The 14,895-nt window shown below is 41.6% G+C and overlaps 1 protein-coding gene across 1 annotated transcript in view; it reads right to left on the reverse strand.

The window, feature by feature from the left end:
• The window catches only part of NIBAN1 (niban apoptosis regulator 1), a gene marked incomplete at its 3' end in the record, with an annotated part of 150,681 nt that overhangs the window by 17,818 nt on the left and 117,968 nt on the right, over positions 1–14,895 (reverse strand). Inside the window, exons 6-8 of the mRNA XM_084250048.1 lie at positions 8,793–8,908; positions 1,153–1,257; positions 693–855 (exon numbers count right to left, since the gene is read on the reverse strand). Of these exons, the coding sequence (XP_084106174.1) occupies positions 693–855; positions 1,153–1,257; positions 8,793–8,908 (384 nt within the window). The remainder of the gene's footprint in view (positions 1–692; positions 856–1,152; positions 1,258–8,792; positions 8,909–14,895) is intronic.

The following is a 14,895-nucleotide window of genomic DNA, read 5'->3' on the forward strand; positions in this document are numbered from 1 at the left end:
ACATCACCCCACAGCATCATTTAACAGTCACGGCAACCTCAAATAGCCTGGCCAGACCAGTCCCGTGAACCCTGTGTTGCAAGTGCCAGAATGGAAACCAGCAAACCTCTGAGAATTAGATCAGCGGAATCTCTCCCCTCTCCAAGTTTTCCCCTGCTGGCCCCTATGAACATATAAAAAAGAAAATTCCTAATATAAAAAAGAAAATCCTGGAGACCCACCTATTTACTATCACAACATACGTATAGTTTGACTTGTAAAACCACAATTTATTCAATTTGAATTCTTGAAGAGTTCATTAACATTCAGTTCCCCTCTTCCCTAGGAGGACACTGTTGCCTGATGCCCTGGGAGCCACAGGGGCTCCTGAACTGTGGGCTATGGGTCTCTCCTATGGACTGGATGCATTTTACATCCCAGGCGTGGATGCTCTACTGTTTTCAAGGATGCAGAGACACTGTCATGTTGAGTATGGTTTTGTGACACGTTAATTCCTCCACCTTGTGTCATTGACATTTCCATGGGAAGGTCCAGGTCCTCAGTAGTGCCTCTAGCAGGCTCCTATTACAATTGTTATTGCCTCTTCCCAATTCCCTTAGTTTAATTCTCTGAAACCACAAAACCAACTACGTGGTAGAGCCACTACAGTACAGTTTATTTTGTTAGTAAGGATATGGATTATCTCCACTGACCTTTGATTTTTCCAATTAAAAAGTTCTTTGAGTTCACAATCTGATCCATGTCTGAACGAACAGTTCCTTCCAGGCCCTTTGTCAGAGCTCTGCATTCCTCCTTCAAGGCACTTAATCCTTCTGAAACCTGATGATGGACCATGTTGTAGGCCTCCTCCAGGAGCTGCAACACACAACACGTAGCTGAGAGCTTTGTCCCAGGTAAGGGTTCACCAGCGTCACACAGAGGGAGCAGGTTAATCGCAGAATCTTACTGCACAAACAAAATGTACATATTTCCAATTTTTCTTTCAAAGTTGGAGTCTGTTTGGATTAGTTATCGTGTAAGTGAGAATGAACAGACTCAATGGTTGGCAGTTCTCCACCCAGGGAAGGAATTACTTAAACACAACACTGCCCTATAAAGAGAAGGGAATTTTCGTTTCGAGTGGCAGGGTTGCAAGGCAAAATCACCACTCACACTGAACCAGGCCCTCTTCCTGTCATTCTTCTTTCCCTTCATTTTGGGCAGCAGGTCTGTCTGGAGGGTTGGCAGGAGTTCCTCCATGACCAGGCTACTCAGGATCTGCAAGCAGAACAGAGGTCGAGGTTGGCTGGCCTGAGATGGTGATGGCTGAGGTCAGGCCAGTTGAAGGGGTTCTGGGGGAGTGGCCTCTCCTGGCTACCTCAGGCTGTCCCAGGCCCCATGAAATCTGCTAGGTTAATAGTTTCACCCTGGCCTGAGGCCACAGAAAATCCAACTATGACAAACTTAGAGTAGGTGTTCTTAAAGATCTGCAAGGATGGGCCTCCCCAGGGGTGCAGTGGGTTGAGCGCAGCACTGTGAAGCTGTTCGCAGCCTCTGAGGCATGGGTTCAATTCTTGACTGGCCAGGGAGCTACCCACATGGCACAGCAGACCTCTCCTGTCTCGCCTGCTGCTCCCCTCACCAGTGTATTTCGGTCCATCTGCCTGCTCTATTCCCCTCTCTGTCTCTGGTGAAGCCTCTCACCTTCCCGTGCCTCTGACCTATACCCCAGTTCTTGTATAAAAATAAATAAATCTTTAAAGAAAAAAAAAGAGGGCCTCCCCTGGTGGCACAGGCAGTTGAGTGCCATGCTGTGAAGCTGTCCGCAGTGTCTACAGTACCAGTTCGATGGCCGGCCGGCCAGCGAGGGTCCCACAAGGTGCAGCAGACCTCTCCTGTCTCGCCCGCTGCTCCCCTCAGCAGTGTATTTCATCAGTAAGCCTGTTCTATTCCCAGCTCTGTCTCTGGTGAATTGTCTCACCCCACCGTGCACCTGGCCTGTACCCCTGTTTTTGTATAAATAAATGAATAAAGAAATAAAGAAATCTTAAATAAAAAAGGAAAAAAAAAGATCTGCAAGGAACAGTAACATCTGCTGACATGTTTTCACTCAAAGTCAAATTTCTCTTATTCAAACTAGAAGAACCTAGTGCCTTTGGGATAAGAGAATTATAGGAGATTTCAACTGTGGGTAAGGGCGTTCTCTGCCACACTGTGAAGGAGTCAGGCTTGGTTTTGGTGACTAGAGTCCTTGTTTGTGTCCCTCACTCCTCTCACTCCCCCAGGATCTAGGTATCTCCCCACTGTCCCCAAACCCCATCTTCACCTCTTTAAATTTAGAAAAAAAAGGGAGTAACAAATACTTTGGAACAACTGGACCTGTGTGGGATGAGCAGAATATGGGAGGAGGGGTGAACTAAAGTTTTCAGAGTGTTTGAAAAAGGATCATTCCCAAATCTCTCCTGAAATTTTGCTTGGCCTAATTAAAAGTTTCTCTTGAATATGAGCAGTGTTCTATACGTCTGCAGCTCGTTAAGTTCCTCCACAAAATTCTGGCCTCTCCTCCCCTCCCCCATGCTCCAACTAGGGCAGCTTTGTTCAGATTCACTTTTACTATAAATTTTCTGGGGTTCACAGTTCCGCATTCAGTTTCAGGCTACAGACCAAGATTTACAAAAGAACAAGAGTCATTTTGGGAATGGAGGCATGCAGAAAAGTAGAGAATCATTTGACCTCCGTTTTCTGCAATTAAGTAATATTTGTCCAAAATAATTGACCTTGTAAAAATTCATATTAAGCTTTGGGAATTAAGAACGCTTTTCTCTGAGGTCACTGGTCAACCTTGGCTAGTGAAAATATTCATGAGTTAACTAGATTTTGCCTTTCCCTAGGGCTGGTGCAACACTTTAGCTGAGCTGAACAGGAACAACTCCAGGGTGCAAGTGGGTGGGAGAGCCAGCCAGCCTCTGTGCCTGTGGGTTCCTGGGAGAAAGGCCACCTGCGCTGTGTGCAGGGAGTGGGGCTCCTGCCATCTGGGAGGTGGAACTCGGGGTGTGACAAAAATTATTATGGGGATGGAATCTCCTCTAGTTTTGGTAATTCATGGGTAAGGATTTTTTTTTTTTTTTTTACTTTTCTTAACCATTCTCTGGGGGGAGGGCAGCCAAGCAGTGTGCTAGCATTTTGAAGGCGTTTAAGGTGAACTTGACATGTGCAAACTCCATGGAAATGAGCAGGTCCAACACTTAGATTCAAGTAGGTAATTACTAAGCCACTGAGCCTCATCATGCTCAGGGGAGTAAGTTCTCTTAGGAACATACTTGCCTAAGAGTGTAACAAGCATGGGGGGGGGGGGTACCGAAGAGGGTAAGGAGATAGACTCCAGAACTTAAAATCAAGGAGAAATGTTACCTTAATTGAAAGTGTTAAACTCCAGGATGCTAATAATTGTAGTCTCTTTTGCAGAGACTACTTTCACCCTGAACGCAGTCATGCAAGGGGGTTGGAAAGATGAAACTGTTATACCAAGGTCAAAGAGAAAGAATGTTCCATTCAGGTGGGGGCTTATCGCTTTGAGTCTTTTCCATACAAATGGTCCAAGAAATTTGGTTCTGTTTTACAACTTCAGGAATTGGGAGGAAAATATGACTGGAGAAAAATGGAGAGGGTGTGGGTTGCAAGGGTGGGGACTCAGGGAATAGCCCCACAGCAAGCAGAGTCTCTGAGTACAGATGCCCAACTGGTACCCAACAACATCGCCCTCTTCCTCTAAGCTTCAGCCCCACCCCCACCCTGACCTGTGCAAAGGCTAACCTGCCCAGGGATTTCCTACCTTGGTGAGCTCTCCAAGAGCAGAGTTGAAAGCCCTAGTGATTAAATTGCCAGAGAATGAAGCTAAAGTAATAAATAAATCATCATAAAAAAGGGGTTCCCCAACCTTCTCTCCCCAGCACAGGATCTGTTGAGTTTTTCCATGAGACCTAAAACGGGGTATTGCCAAGTGGCCATGCGTGAAAGAATCCACTTAAAGGGACTGCATTCAAGGTCATTAGACAAAAGGCAGTGCTGGAACATATGGACATGGCCTAAAAAAAAATGGATAGTTTTCTTGTCTTGAGACCACCCTGTTCTGTGGGAATTATGAGCTGCTCTTGGCCCATCTGGCTCACTTAAAGGCACAGAATAAATAGACCAAATAACTGTAAATACATTGTGCAAAACACTTTCTTTCCCTCCTGACCTCATTTGATACATTTGTATTGACAAGTGAAACTTATTCATGTTTTTACTGGTATACAAATATCTTCACTTTAATAGACTGTCAGGCAACTTATTCCAAGGTATTTGCTTTGCCTGGACACTTGCCTAAAATAATCATCACCCAGAGGGCCTGCCATCCTCACTGTGTGAGTCATTACTATGAAGATAATAATGTAATGATGCTGAAAGTCTTCTGAATGCAGGTCCTTAGGGTCGAGTGGATTAAGACAATGTTGTGATTAAATTCTCAGCAGCCATGAAGAAAAAATGCAAATAAAGCTAGGCTTTAACCACAATAAGTCACAGTCTCAAACTCAGTCATGCCGTACTATTTTCTTTAACTATTTGGTAGCTGCTTTGGGCTCCTGACCTCTTTTGTCTGCAAGTCTTAGGGCGGGTGCTGCTTCGGGTCCATGTATGAGGTCACAGTGGACCTAATCTTGCCAGACTCTGCACAGCAAAGTTTTGGGGACCATTTCCTTTCACCTCCAAGGAGAGCCTGGCATATGCAAAAAAAGCATCTCTGTCACAGTTCAGTTTCGTGGCTCCAGTCAACATTTCAGAACATTGTTTCAGTCACCTGGAGGGTGCTGGACAAATAATTCTGAAATGGCCAGCCAGCACTCCCACTTTATGAGTCTGTGATTTCATTAAAGAGACTCAGATTCCTGGAAGAGCAAAGTTTTCTATCAGGTATTGATTTGCTAATACCTCCGATTGTCTGTCTGTGTGTCATTTAATATGTTAAAATTTAAGTCCCCATCTCTGTCCCAGCAGGAAGGTTTGGGAAGCCTGATTAGATAAAGGGAATTGATAAGGTTGCTATGGGACCAGGCCCTAAGACCAGATCATTTTTAACCGTTTTTTTTTTTTTTTTTTTGTGATTTATTTTTTTTATTTTTTTTTTTTATAAATTTTATTGTTATATTCCCCATACAATTGCAGCCCCCCATTCTGACCCCAATCCCTCCCCTCCCGCCCCCGCCCCCCTAAAAGTGTCTCTGGTTCATAGTTTTTTGTTGATTTTGATTTTCACTTTCTTATAGTTATTCATTTTCCTGGTCCCTTATTTAAGTTTTCTAGATTCCTGCTATGAGTGAGACCATCCGGTATTTTTCTTTTTCTTTTTGGCTTATTTCGCTGAGCATGATCCCTTCCAGCGCCATCCATGTTGCAGCAAATTGCATGTGTTTATCTTTTTTGAATGCTGAGTAATATTCCATGGTATATATGTACCACATCTTCTTGATCCAGTCATCTATTTTTGGGCATTTGGGTTGTTTCCAAAGCTTAGCTATTGTAAACAGTGCTGCTATAAACATAGGGGTGCAGGTGTTCTTTGGAATTGATGTTTCTGTGTCCTTTGGGTAAATACCTAGGAGTGGAATTGCTGGGTCATATGGAAGCTCTATGTTTAGTAGGTCCAGAAATCTCCACACAGCTTTCCACAGTGGTTGGACCAGTTTGCACTCCCACCAACAGTGCAGAAGAGTTCCTTTTTCTCCACACCCTCGCCAACATTTGTTGTTGCTAGTTTTTTTAATATGTGCCATTCTCACTGGTGTAAGATGGTATCTCATGGTAGTTTTGATTTGCATTTCCCTGATGACAAGTGATGTTGAACATTTTTAACCGTTTTTAACCGTGAATGCAGAAGCAGGGCCAAGACACATTTTGTATCAAAGGTCAAAACTCAAGCCCCGACATCCCAGCACTAACTCTCTCAAACCAACTGCCCAGTCATGAAAAGCCCAAAAAACAGGTTATAAAAGGGAGCCCCAAATCATTCTTCACACGCAGACCTCTTCTGTCTCGCCTGCTGCTTCTCTTAGCCATGTATTTTAATAAATTCCCCTTTTCTGTTCTCTGCTCTGTCTTCTGGTGAATTCTTTCACCCCCTGCGCCTCCAGTCTCACCTTGATCTTCTTCCCACAACACTGACTTTTACAGATTTCTTCTCTGCTTTTCTTTTTGTTGCATTTCCCACTTAAGACATTTTTTACAATATATAATTTGTACTTTATTATGGCTGTGCTCTTTGTGTTCAGGATATCCATATGTGCATAACCCCAGTGCCCACATACACTTCTGCTCTGTCTGTTCTCTGTGTGCTTCCAGGTATGTCCTGTCTCACTTCCATGGCCAAGGTCAAGTCATTTAGTTCTCTCTCTGGGTCATTTAGTCATTTAGTATCTCTGATGACACTTAGCGCCTGTCAGCTGAAGGCAAAGTCAAGTCAATGAAAGTCAAGCAGCAAGTCAAGCAGCAAGTCAATGAAAAACTAATCAAAACCTCAATCCTTCCCACCCGGGAAGGATTTATGAAGCGTTTGAGGGCATCATGAAGAATGTGAGCTGGCTGAGGTTCCAAATAGAAGAAAAAAATTAAGCAAATGGCATCGTTAAACTCAAGGAGCTAAAGAAATGTGTAACTTCATATGTTCTCATGGTGGGTATCAATCTTCCCCTACCAGGAGTCAAACTGTAATGTCCTTTGCCATTTGTCTACTTAGCATGTGACCCTGAAACCAGCAGCCTCACAGGGCAGGGATATTTTCTCTTGCCCAGCATAGTGCCAGGCTCAGTAAATACTTGTTCAGCAAATAAAACTGAACAAAGTCACTTAACTGATGTGTGCCTGCCTCAGTTTTCTCATTTACAAAATGGAAAGAACAATAACTGTTCTACTTACCTTGTAAGATTGGTGAGAGAGAGAGAATTAAGATTTGAACATAAGAAGTATCTCTTGCAGGCATTTTTTTTAAAGATTGATTGATTGATTGATTCATACAAGAACTGAGGTACAGGCCAGGTGCACGGGAGGATGAGAGGATTCACCAGAGACAGAGCGGGGAACAGAACAGGCAGACTGACGAAATACACTGCTGAGGAGAGCAGCGGGCCAGACATGAGAGGTCTGCCCAGCAGGTGGGATTCTCGCTGGCCGGCCAGGATCCAACTGGTGCTGGACAGCTTCACAGCATGGCGCTCAACCGCCTGTGCCACTTGCAGGTTTTTTAATACTGGTATGTCTATGAAATGTGTTTGGTCTATCACAGGCCAATTTATTCAAATGATTCAGCCTCCTCTTGTGCTTTTGTTTTTCTTATAGCTACAAGTACTGTAAATCCTTTGCCTCTCATATTCATTAATGCACGTACTTTCCCAAAATCTCAGAAATCAAGAATCAGTTCAAGTACAGGATAAGTCTCAGGACGGAAAGTACATGAGTTTAGAATCCACCAAAAGAAAAATAGTAACAAGAGGAAGAAGATTCTGAGTCATAAGGTAAAATAATAAAGAACCATCATGAGAAAAGGCTTTTGGCTTAAATATTCAATGACCATGAAAGGTAAGGCCTCATGTGGCATCTTCTAAATTTTGTTCCTTATAACAAGTTTTATTGGTCCCCCAAAAGAAGCACTCTGGGCAAAACCAAAGAATAGCATTCTTGGACACTGTGTGCCTCTAGTAAATAATCCCTACCCTACCTCCTCTTCCTGGTGGAATCAACTGTTAGAAACCATCATGGAAGAGAGGGTCACTCATGAAACAGTTTCCCTGGAGACTTATTAAAATGACCCTAGTGGGGCCTCCCTGGTGGTGTAAGGGGTTAACTCTCAGCTCTACAAAGCTATCTGCAGCCACTGCAGCACAAGTTTGATCCCCAGCCAGGGAGCTGACCCACATGGCGCAGCAGACTTCTCCAGTCTTACCCACTGCTCCCCTCAGCAGTGTATTTCAGTCGATCCTCTTGCTCTGCTCCCTACTCTGTCTCTGGTGAATCCTCTCACTGCCCCTCCTGCATCTCTGGCCTACACCCCAGTTCCTGTATGCATAAATAAATAAAATAAAATTTTTAAAAAGAACAAGTAATATTTAAAAAAAAAAAAAAAAAGCCCCTAGTGCTTAGCCCATGGCTGGCATTTAATCAATGAGATTGGGAAATATACTCAACCACAGGAGGATAGAAAACCAGCAAAGGTAATGTGTTAAATGTATTAAAATCTAGCTAATGCTTTCCAATTTTGTTTTCATTAACTACTTCATTTATAAATCATCTACTAGATAAAGAAAACTGTTTGCCAAATACTTTCCAATAACATCTCATTTAATTCTCACTGCCCTGCAAGGTAAACATTGTCATTCCTGTTTGTGTTTTTTTTTCTTTCCCCTATAGCAGTGACCTGAGACTAAAGAGTAGGTTAAATTACTTGGCAAGATTTAAACCTGGGCTGGGAGCCTAGAGCACCACCCCACATGATGCCACACTTGCTCACATTTGCTCCTAGTCTGGAAGGATGAGGCCATTTAAAAGAATAATTTTTTGTGCAGAGAAAGTGGAATTAGCCCTTCCCATTGCAGCTGCAGTGCTTGGGCCCTATTTAATGCCTGGTCTGGGGTCTTCAGAGTAGGTGTCTCAGGGCTTCCAGACAATAAGAGAAGTGGACTTTGATCTTCCATTCAAGCAACTTTTTTTGATGGTTTATTATGATCCTGACCCCCTACTATGTAGATGGAGAAGAGGTCCCAAAACGCTGAGTCCCAGCTTACCTGGATTTCATCTCCAGTGTTCATTTCCCACGAACCATAATGCCCCTTCTCCTGCTGGAAGAACTGCACAGCTTCTAAAAAGGCTTGGGCTTCAAATGTCATGTGCTTCATGTAATCTAAAAGAAAGAGGCAAGGGCAGTGAGCAAAGAAAAACCACTTTTTCTGATATTTCTCCATGGTTCCCCAAGTGTAATGGATCAGAAACCTAGCATTAGGGGGATATTGCAAGGGATGCAGAAAAGTTAAGCAAGTGCTGAATGCAAAGAAATTGCTAAGTCTCCATCACGCTACTTGGCCACCATGCAAACTGGTTCATTCTGTCCATTAGAAGCACCTCCATTCCCCTTTCTCCTTTATGTGAATGCCTCCTGTAGGCACCAGGGTATCTAAGGCATCCCCTCCCAGTTTCCAGAACAATATTTCATTTTCTTCATGACCTGATAGCTACTTTTAGTCAAAATGCTATCAATAGAACATGTTAATTTATGTAAATGGAGGATGATTGTGCAACTATCAGTACAATACACTAATTTATGAAAATGAAAGATGATAATTACTAACATTTAGCGGGATCCTGTTCTTCTAACTTATATGCATTTTACTGAAATCTCACAAAAACCTCTGAGGCGAGTATACTTATCAGTCCCACTTGACAGATGAGGAAATAAAAGCACGGAAAGATGAATTAAATGCCTAAAGTCATGCAGTTACTACAGCTGTGCATTCAGGCAGTCTAACTCCAGGGCCTGCTTCTAAGCACTACAAGATACTGTCTCACATACTCATTTTATGGGCCTGGCCTTCCAAACATTTTGGATTTTTAAAAACATCATATCTGAAAGGTAATATTCTATCAAAAGAAATGAATATCTAAAGGTAGAATTTTAGGTGTGGTTGAGGTAACAGGGCTAACTGGTCTCCCCAGAAGTCGACAAATCTCACTGTGCATGCAAGTCTCTCCCTTTCTGCTATACATTAAGTGTTTGTACCTCCAAATTCATATGCTGAAACCCTAATCCTCAATGTGATGATACTGAAAGATGGAGCCTTTGAGAGGAAATGAGGATATCATAGCAGAACACTCATGATGGAATTAGCACCCTTCTAGAAAAGGTATGAGTTAGCAATCTCTCTGTCTCTGCTTTTCCCAGTCCCCACCACCTTGCCCCCAAATACTCCAGACCCCAGATCTGCCAGTGACTTGATCTCAGATTCCCAGGCTTTGGTGTTTATGTGATAGCAACCCAAGCTGACAATTTTCAACTCATATAACTAGCTCCTGGAGGACACAACTATAAAAGAATTACAGAAATCTTGGGAGATAAATGAATTTTAGAAATAATCTAACTTTGGCAGTGGGTGCAGTGGGTACATGCACATATCAAAACTGTACCCCCAAAATGTATATAGTAATGTAAACCAATGATACATCAATACAATTTTATTTGAAATAAGTAAATACAGAAATGTTTTATAACTTCCTAACCTTTAGATTCATTAAAAAAAAAACACACACAATCCTCCTCTTCCCTCAAATAAAATGAGTAATTGAATCTAACAATAAAGAAATCAAGTCTTAGAGGAAGTGGGCAAAGTGAAGTGATGGAAAGGTTTGAGTCTCTTGCCTCCTCCTTCTTTCACAGTAGGACTCAAGTTCTCTCTATTCTAGTGGAATTTGATCAGCATCTATAGGGAAACCATTAGCAGCTGTTTGATAGGGGAAACAGCAGAACTTAAGATAACAGGATTGTTCAGTCAAAGACTGAATGGTTATGCCACCAGGGGCTAAGTCTCAGTACTATGAAGCTATCTGCAGCCACTGAAGCACAAGTTTGATCCCCAGCCAGGGAGCTACCACATGGTGCAGCAGACCTCTCCTGACTTGACCGCTGCTCCCCTCAGCAGTGTATTTCAGTCAGTCCGCCTGTTCTGCTTCCCACTCTGTCTCTGGTGAATCCTCTCCCCCCTCCCCACCACACCTCTGGCCTAAACCCCAGTTCTTGTATGCATAAATAAATCTGAAAAAAAAAAAAAAGATTGAGTGGTTGACATGGGGCATCAAGCAGAAGTAACAGAAAAACAACAATTAATAGGTTGTGTGTTGACTCTTGAGATTGACTTACAAGATCATCAGCCACAGAAACGTGGAAAAGAGAAAATACAATTCAAGGCATAACCTCTTCAAGAGTTTGAGTAAAATCCTGTATAGTGAAGGTACCTGGAAGCTAGAGCACCACTTTAAAAAATGTGAAGCTTCAGCTGACATTGCTAAGATAGATACAGATTCAGTCAAAATCTAAATCAGAAAAAGGACATGTTCAAAATTCAAGTTTTAAATGTGAATTTTAATTTAAGATATTTTCTGCCTTTTTTTTCTGGTTTGGGAAATGTTTTATTGTTTAATCTTAGAGGTTTGGAAAACAAAATCTAAGGTCCTGGTATAAAGTGACAACAAGGAGGAGTCTCCTAACAGGCTTAATACTCTGGGAGGGACTTTACTGACTGAGATGGAAACTGTAATTACTACATTGAGATTCAAGATTGACTCACAGGCTCTTATTTTTAACAGCTGTTTTCATTTCCAACCTAAGGAAACAAAGAGATGGAAGAAAACTCCATCCACTTGGATAGAGTTAGTTCTGCCAGACCCAGGAGACTGAGAATAAAGTTTTAAATTCCTCATGTCCCCACAAAAAGCATAAGTTTACTTATTTTTTCCCCTGCTGACCTAAGTAACAGGAAGAGAGATTTGGAATCCAGTCCATACCTCTACATCAAAGCAAATGACACTCTTACTGCTGGTTACATTTTCAAAGACCTTTGGAAAAAATAACTGAGAAAAATGGAATTTGGAGACAATGATATGTGAAAGAGATGTCAAAGAAGGAATAGAAGAGGCAGTATCAGTGGAGGATGAGGCACTTTGATACAGAAGGAGAAGAAAAATATCAATAATCAAATGAATCACAAAGGAAATTACAATAATTAAACATCAGCAATGAAGTCTAAAAGAAAGAGGGCTCAGATTTGAATTCTGTATTCTTTACCATTAAGAAGGGCTAAAACTGGATTTTAACTACTCCTTTGCCTGAGAACAAGTATTTAATCTACCAATTCATCATTATATTTTCAGCTTACAAATTGATTAAATAAACTTATTTATATAAAACATTCAGAACAGTTTCTACTGTATTGTAAGTCACTTCATGAATATTTGTTCTTATGATTATAAGCAAAGCTCAACAGCAATTACCAGATTATTAAGAAAATAAAGAACAAAGGTTTGCTTTGTAAAAGACAGAACTATATTGCAATAGTAATATGATCTTCATTTCTTCTAAGTTGTTTGCAAAGGGCTTGCTGAGCTCAGCCAGCAACATACAGGTGTTTGAGAGAAACCAGATTATCAGTTATTTGATCAACTTCCTGCCACAGATCTCATGGGAACAAATCCCAGGATCACAACCACCCCCTCTCCCTCCAACAAGCAATTGAGAGTTTACTTCATTGGCCCAGGAACTGACAATGGGTTGGGGTCTTTGAATCTTCTCCCTGCCAGCCAATATAGAAAAAATAGCAAGTATCAGCTCAACCTCTACTTTTCCACCAGGCTGTCATTACGAGGATGGTCAAGGAGACAGATATGATGAGGAGTGACTTGACATCATTAAATCCAACTTTCTCATTTTATGGATGAGGAAACTGGAGCACAAAATGGTTAATTTTTTAGCTGAAGGTCACACAGCTGGTCAGGCTCAGAGCCAAGAGCTGAAAATGTGGATCTGGCCTGTCATAACTGGCCTTGGCATTCACGCTTACTTAAATCATAGACTATGCAAGTTGGAAGGGACCGTAAAGGTCAGCTACCCCAAGATCTCCTTCAACCCTGGGAATGTGCAGCATCCCAGAAAGGCATTCATCATTAGCTTGAATATTTCCAAGTGACAGGAAGCTCACAATTTAATGAAATAGTCCTTTCCATCACCGAACTGCTCTAATAATTTGAAAAACTTTCCTTCTCTTGAGCCAGAATCTGTTTTCATGAACTCACTCTCATTAATTCCATTTCTGCCTTTTCAAGCAAAACAGACAAGTTTACTCCTCTCCCATATGGTATCTCCAAGGGAAAGCTGAATATTTACTCAGCCATTGTTTAAACAACAGAGTTTTGGGATCCTTTAAATGTGACTCTTTCTTTACCTTCCTTCCCTAGAGATCAAGTCCAGTTTATCAATTTTTCTTAAATTTGGCCCCTACACTGAATACGAGACACCGGATATTCTAAGCACAAATTATATAAAGTAGAAAGATTGCTTTCCTTGTTTTGGTCTCTGACCTCTTTTCAATATAACCACATCATGCTGCTGACTTAAACTTTTCTTGTAGTCAAGTAAAAATCCCTACACACTCTTCATATAAAAATCTTGTTAATCTAAACATTACTTCTCCTTTGATTTTGAAGAACAGGTTTTAACATTGTCCCTACTCAATTACAATTTACAGTAATCAGCTCAGTGCCCCCAAAGCTGCCAAAGTCAATGAAAAGCTGTAATTCTGTCTCTAACTCCCTTTCAATGTGGTGGTGTTTGAAAATTTGGTGGGTTTGGCAAACTCACTGATAAGAACTCACCAGAACAGAGTTCTTGGAAACTCTCCAGGATTTGTTTTTTTTTTTTCTTTTTTCTTTTATTAATTAATTTTTTTCTTTCATCATTGTAGTCCCCATAGTTCTCCTGCCACCATATCACCCAGGAACCATCACTATATCCCCTTGTGTTCTGAAACTCTCCACATTCTAAGGGACATGTGGAAGACCCCTCTTGGCCATTCATTCAACAAGACATGTCTGTTCTCCTTAGTCTCTCCCTATTTCTCATCTGTTGCAGCTGCATGGAAAACTCATATTTGTGAGACATGATTAAGGATTTTGCAAGGAAAGGAAAGCTTCTTTTAGCCCCTTGGGGACAGTTATTCAGGGGGCTGGCCAGAGAGAAATTGCTTTTGTTTTTTTCCACTTAAACAGATTTATTACATGTCTGAGTCAAGCAAGATGCCAGAGCTCCAAGGCCTGGGTAGTCACTCTGCATTTAGACTCTGGCTGCCCTGTCGGGCCTCCCTGACTCGGGCTGGATTTGGAAACAACCTTGTTATGTTATTTTATCATTAAACTGTGCCAAATTGTTAGCTGATCTGCCTGGTGATTTGAGAGGGTTATGTAACAGTATTACTCACTGCATTGCTATGGGGTGCATCTCTCTAATGTATACTTTAAACTGACTTCAACTTCAGTTGGGTGTTGTGTTTTCAGTGAGGTTACTTGCCTTCAATTTTTTTCAATAGAACAAAGGAGAAGGAGCACATGGGAAAGCAATTGATAGTTATTAAGTGCTATCAAGGAGCATGAAGTACAAGAGATGCTTAAACACACTGGCTTGTATAATCCTGCCAACAATCAATCCATCAGGTAGGAATTAATAATCCCACTTTAAGTGGGCAAAGAAAATTAGTTCCAGAAAAGTTAAAGAACTTGTTTGAGCTGGTGTGTGGTCAAGCAAGACCTCCTTACTTCCATGTCCTGTTGTTATAACACTTATTGAAAATACAAAAAGAAACAGGCCCAAAATGGAGTCATTCATGCCAGATCCCAACAAGACTTCCTACCTAGCCTAACTGCAGTTTCAACCTCACCCCACCCCCAAAAGTGGAACTTGGAGTTTCCTCGTCAGCACTAGTGAGGTCATCTGAATGATAAGACCCTCTTACCTTTCCCTAAGTGAAGATGACTTTGCCTAAGACCTTTTTCTTCACACTCTCTCTGAATATAAAAACCTTCTATTTTGTACAACCCTTTTTAGAGCCCTTCTATTTGCTAGATGGGATTCACCCAATTCATGAATTATTGAACAAAGCCAATTAGATTCTAAATGTACTTGGATGAATTTTATTTTTTTTAAAACACTGCATGGTTTAATTTTTTAAACCTTTTTATAATGAGATAATTATAGCTTCACATATTCTTGTAAGAAATAATACAGGGCCTCCTGGGTGGCGCAGCATTTAGGCGCTGGGCTGTGAAGCTGCCCGCAGCCTCTGCAGCGCCGGT

The sequence above is a fragment of the Talpa europaea genome (genome assembly GCF_964194135.1).
Source record: "Talpa europaea genome assembly, chromosome: 12".
NCBI lineage: Eukaryota > Metazoa > Chordata > Mammalia > Eulipotyphla > Talpidae > Talpa > Talpa europaea.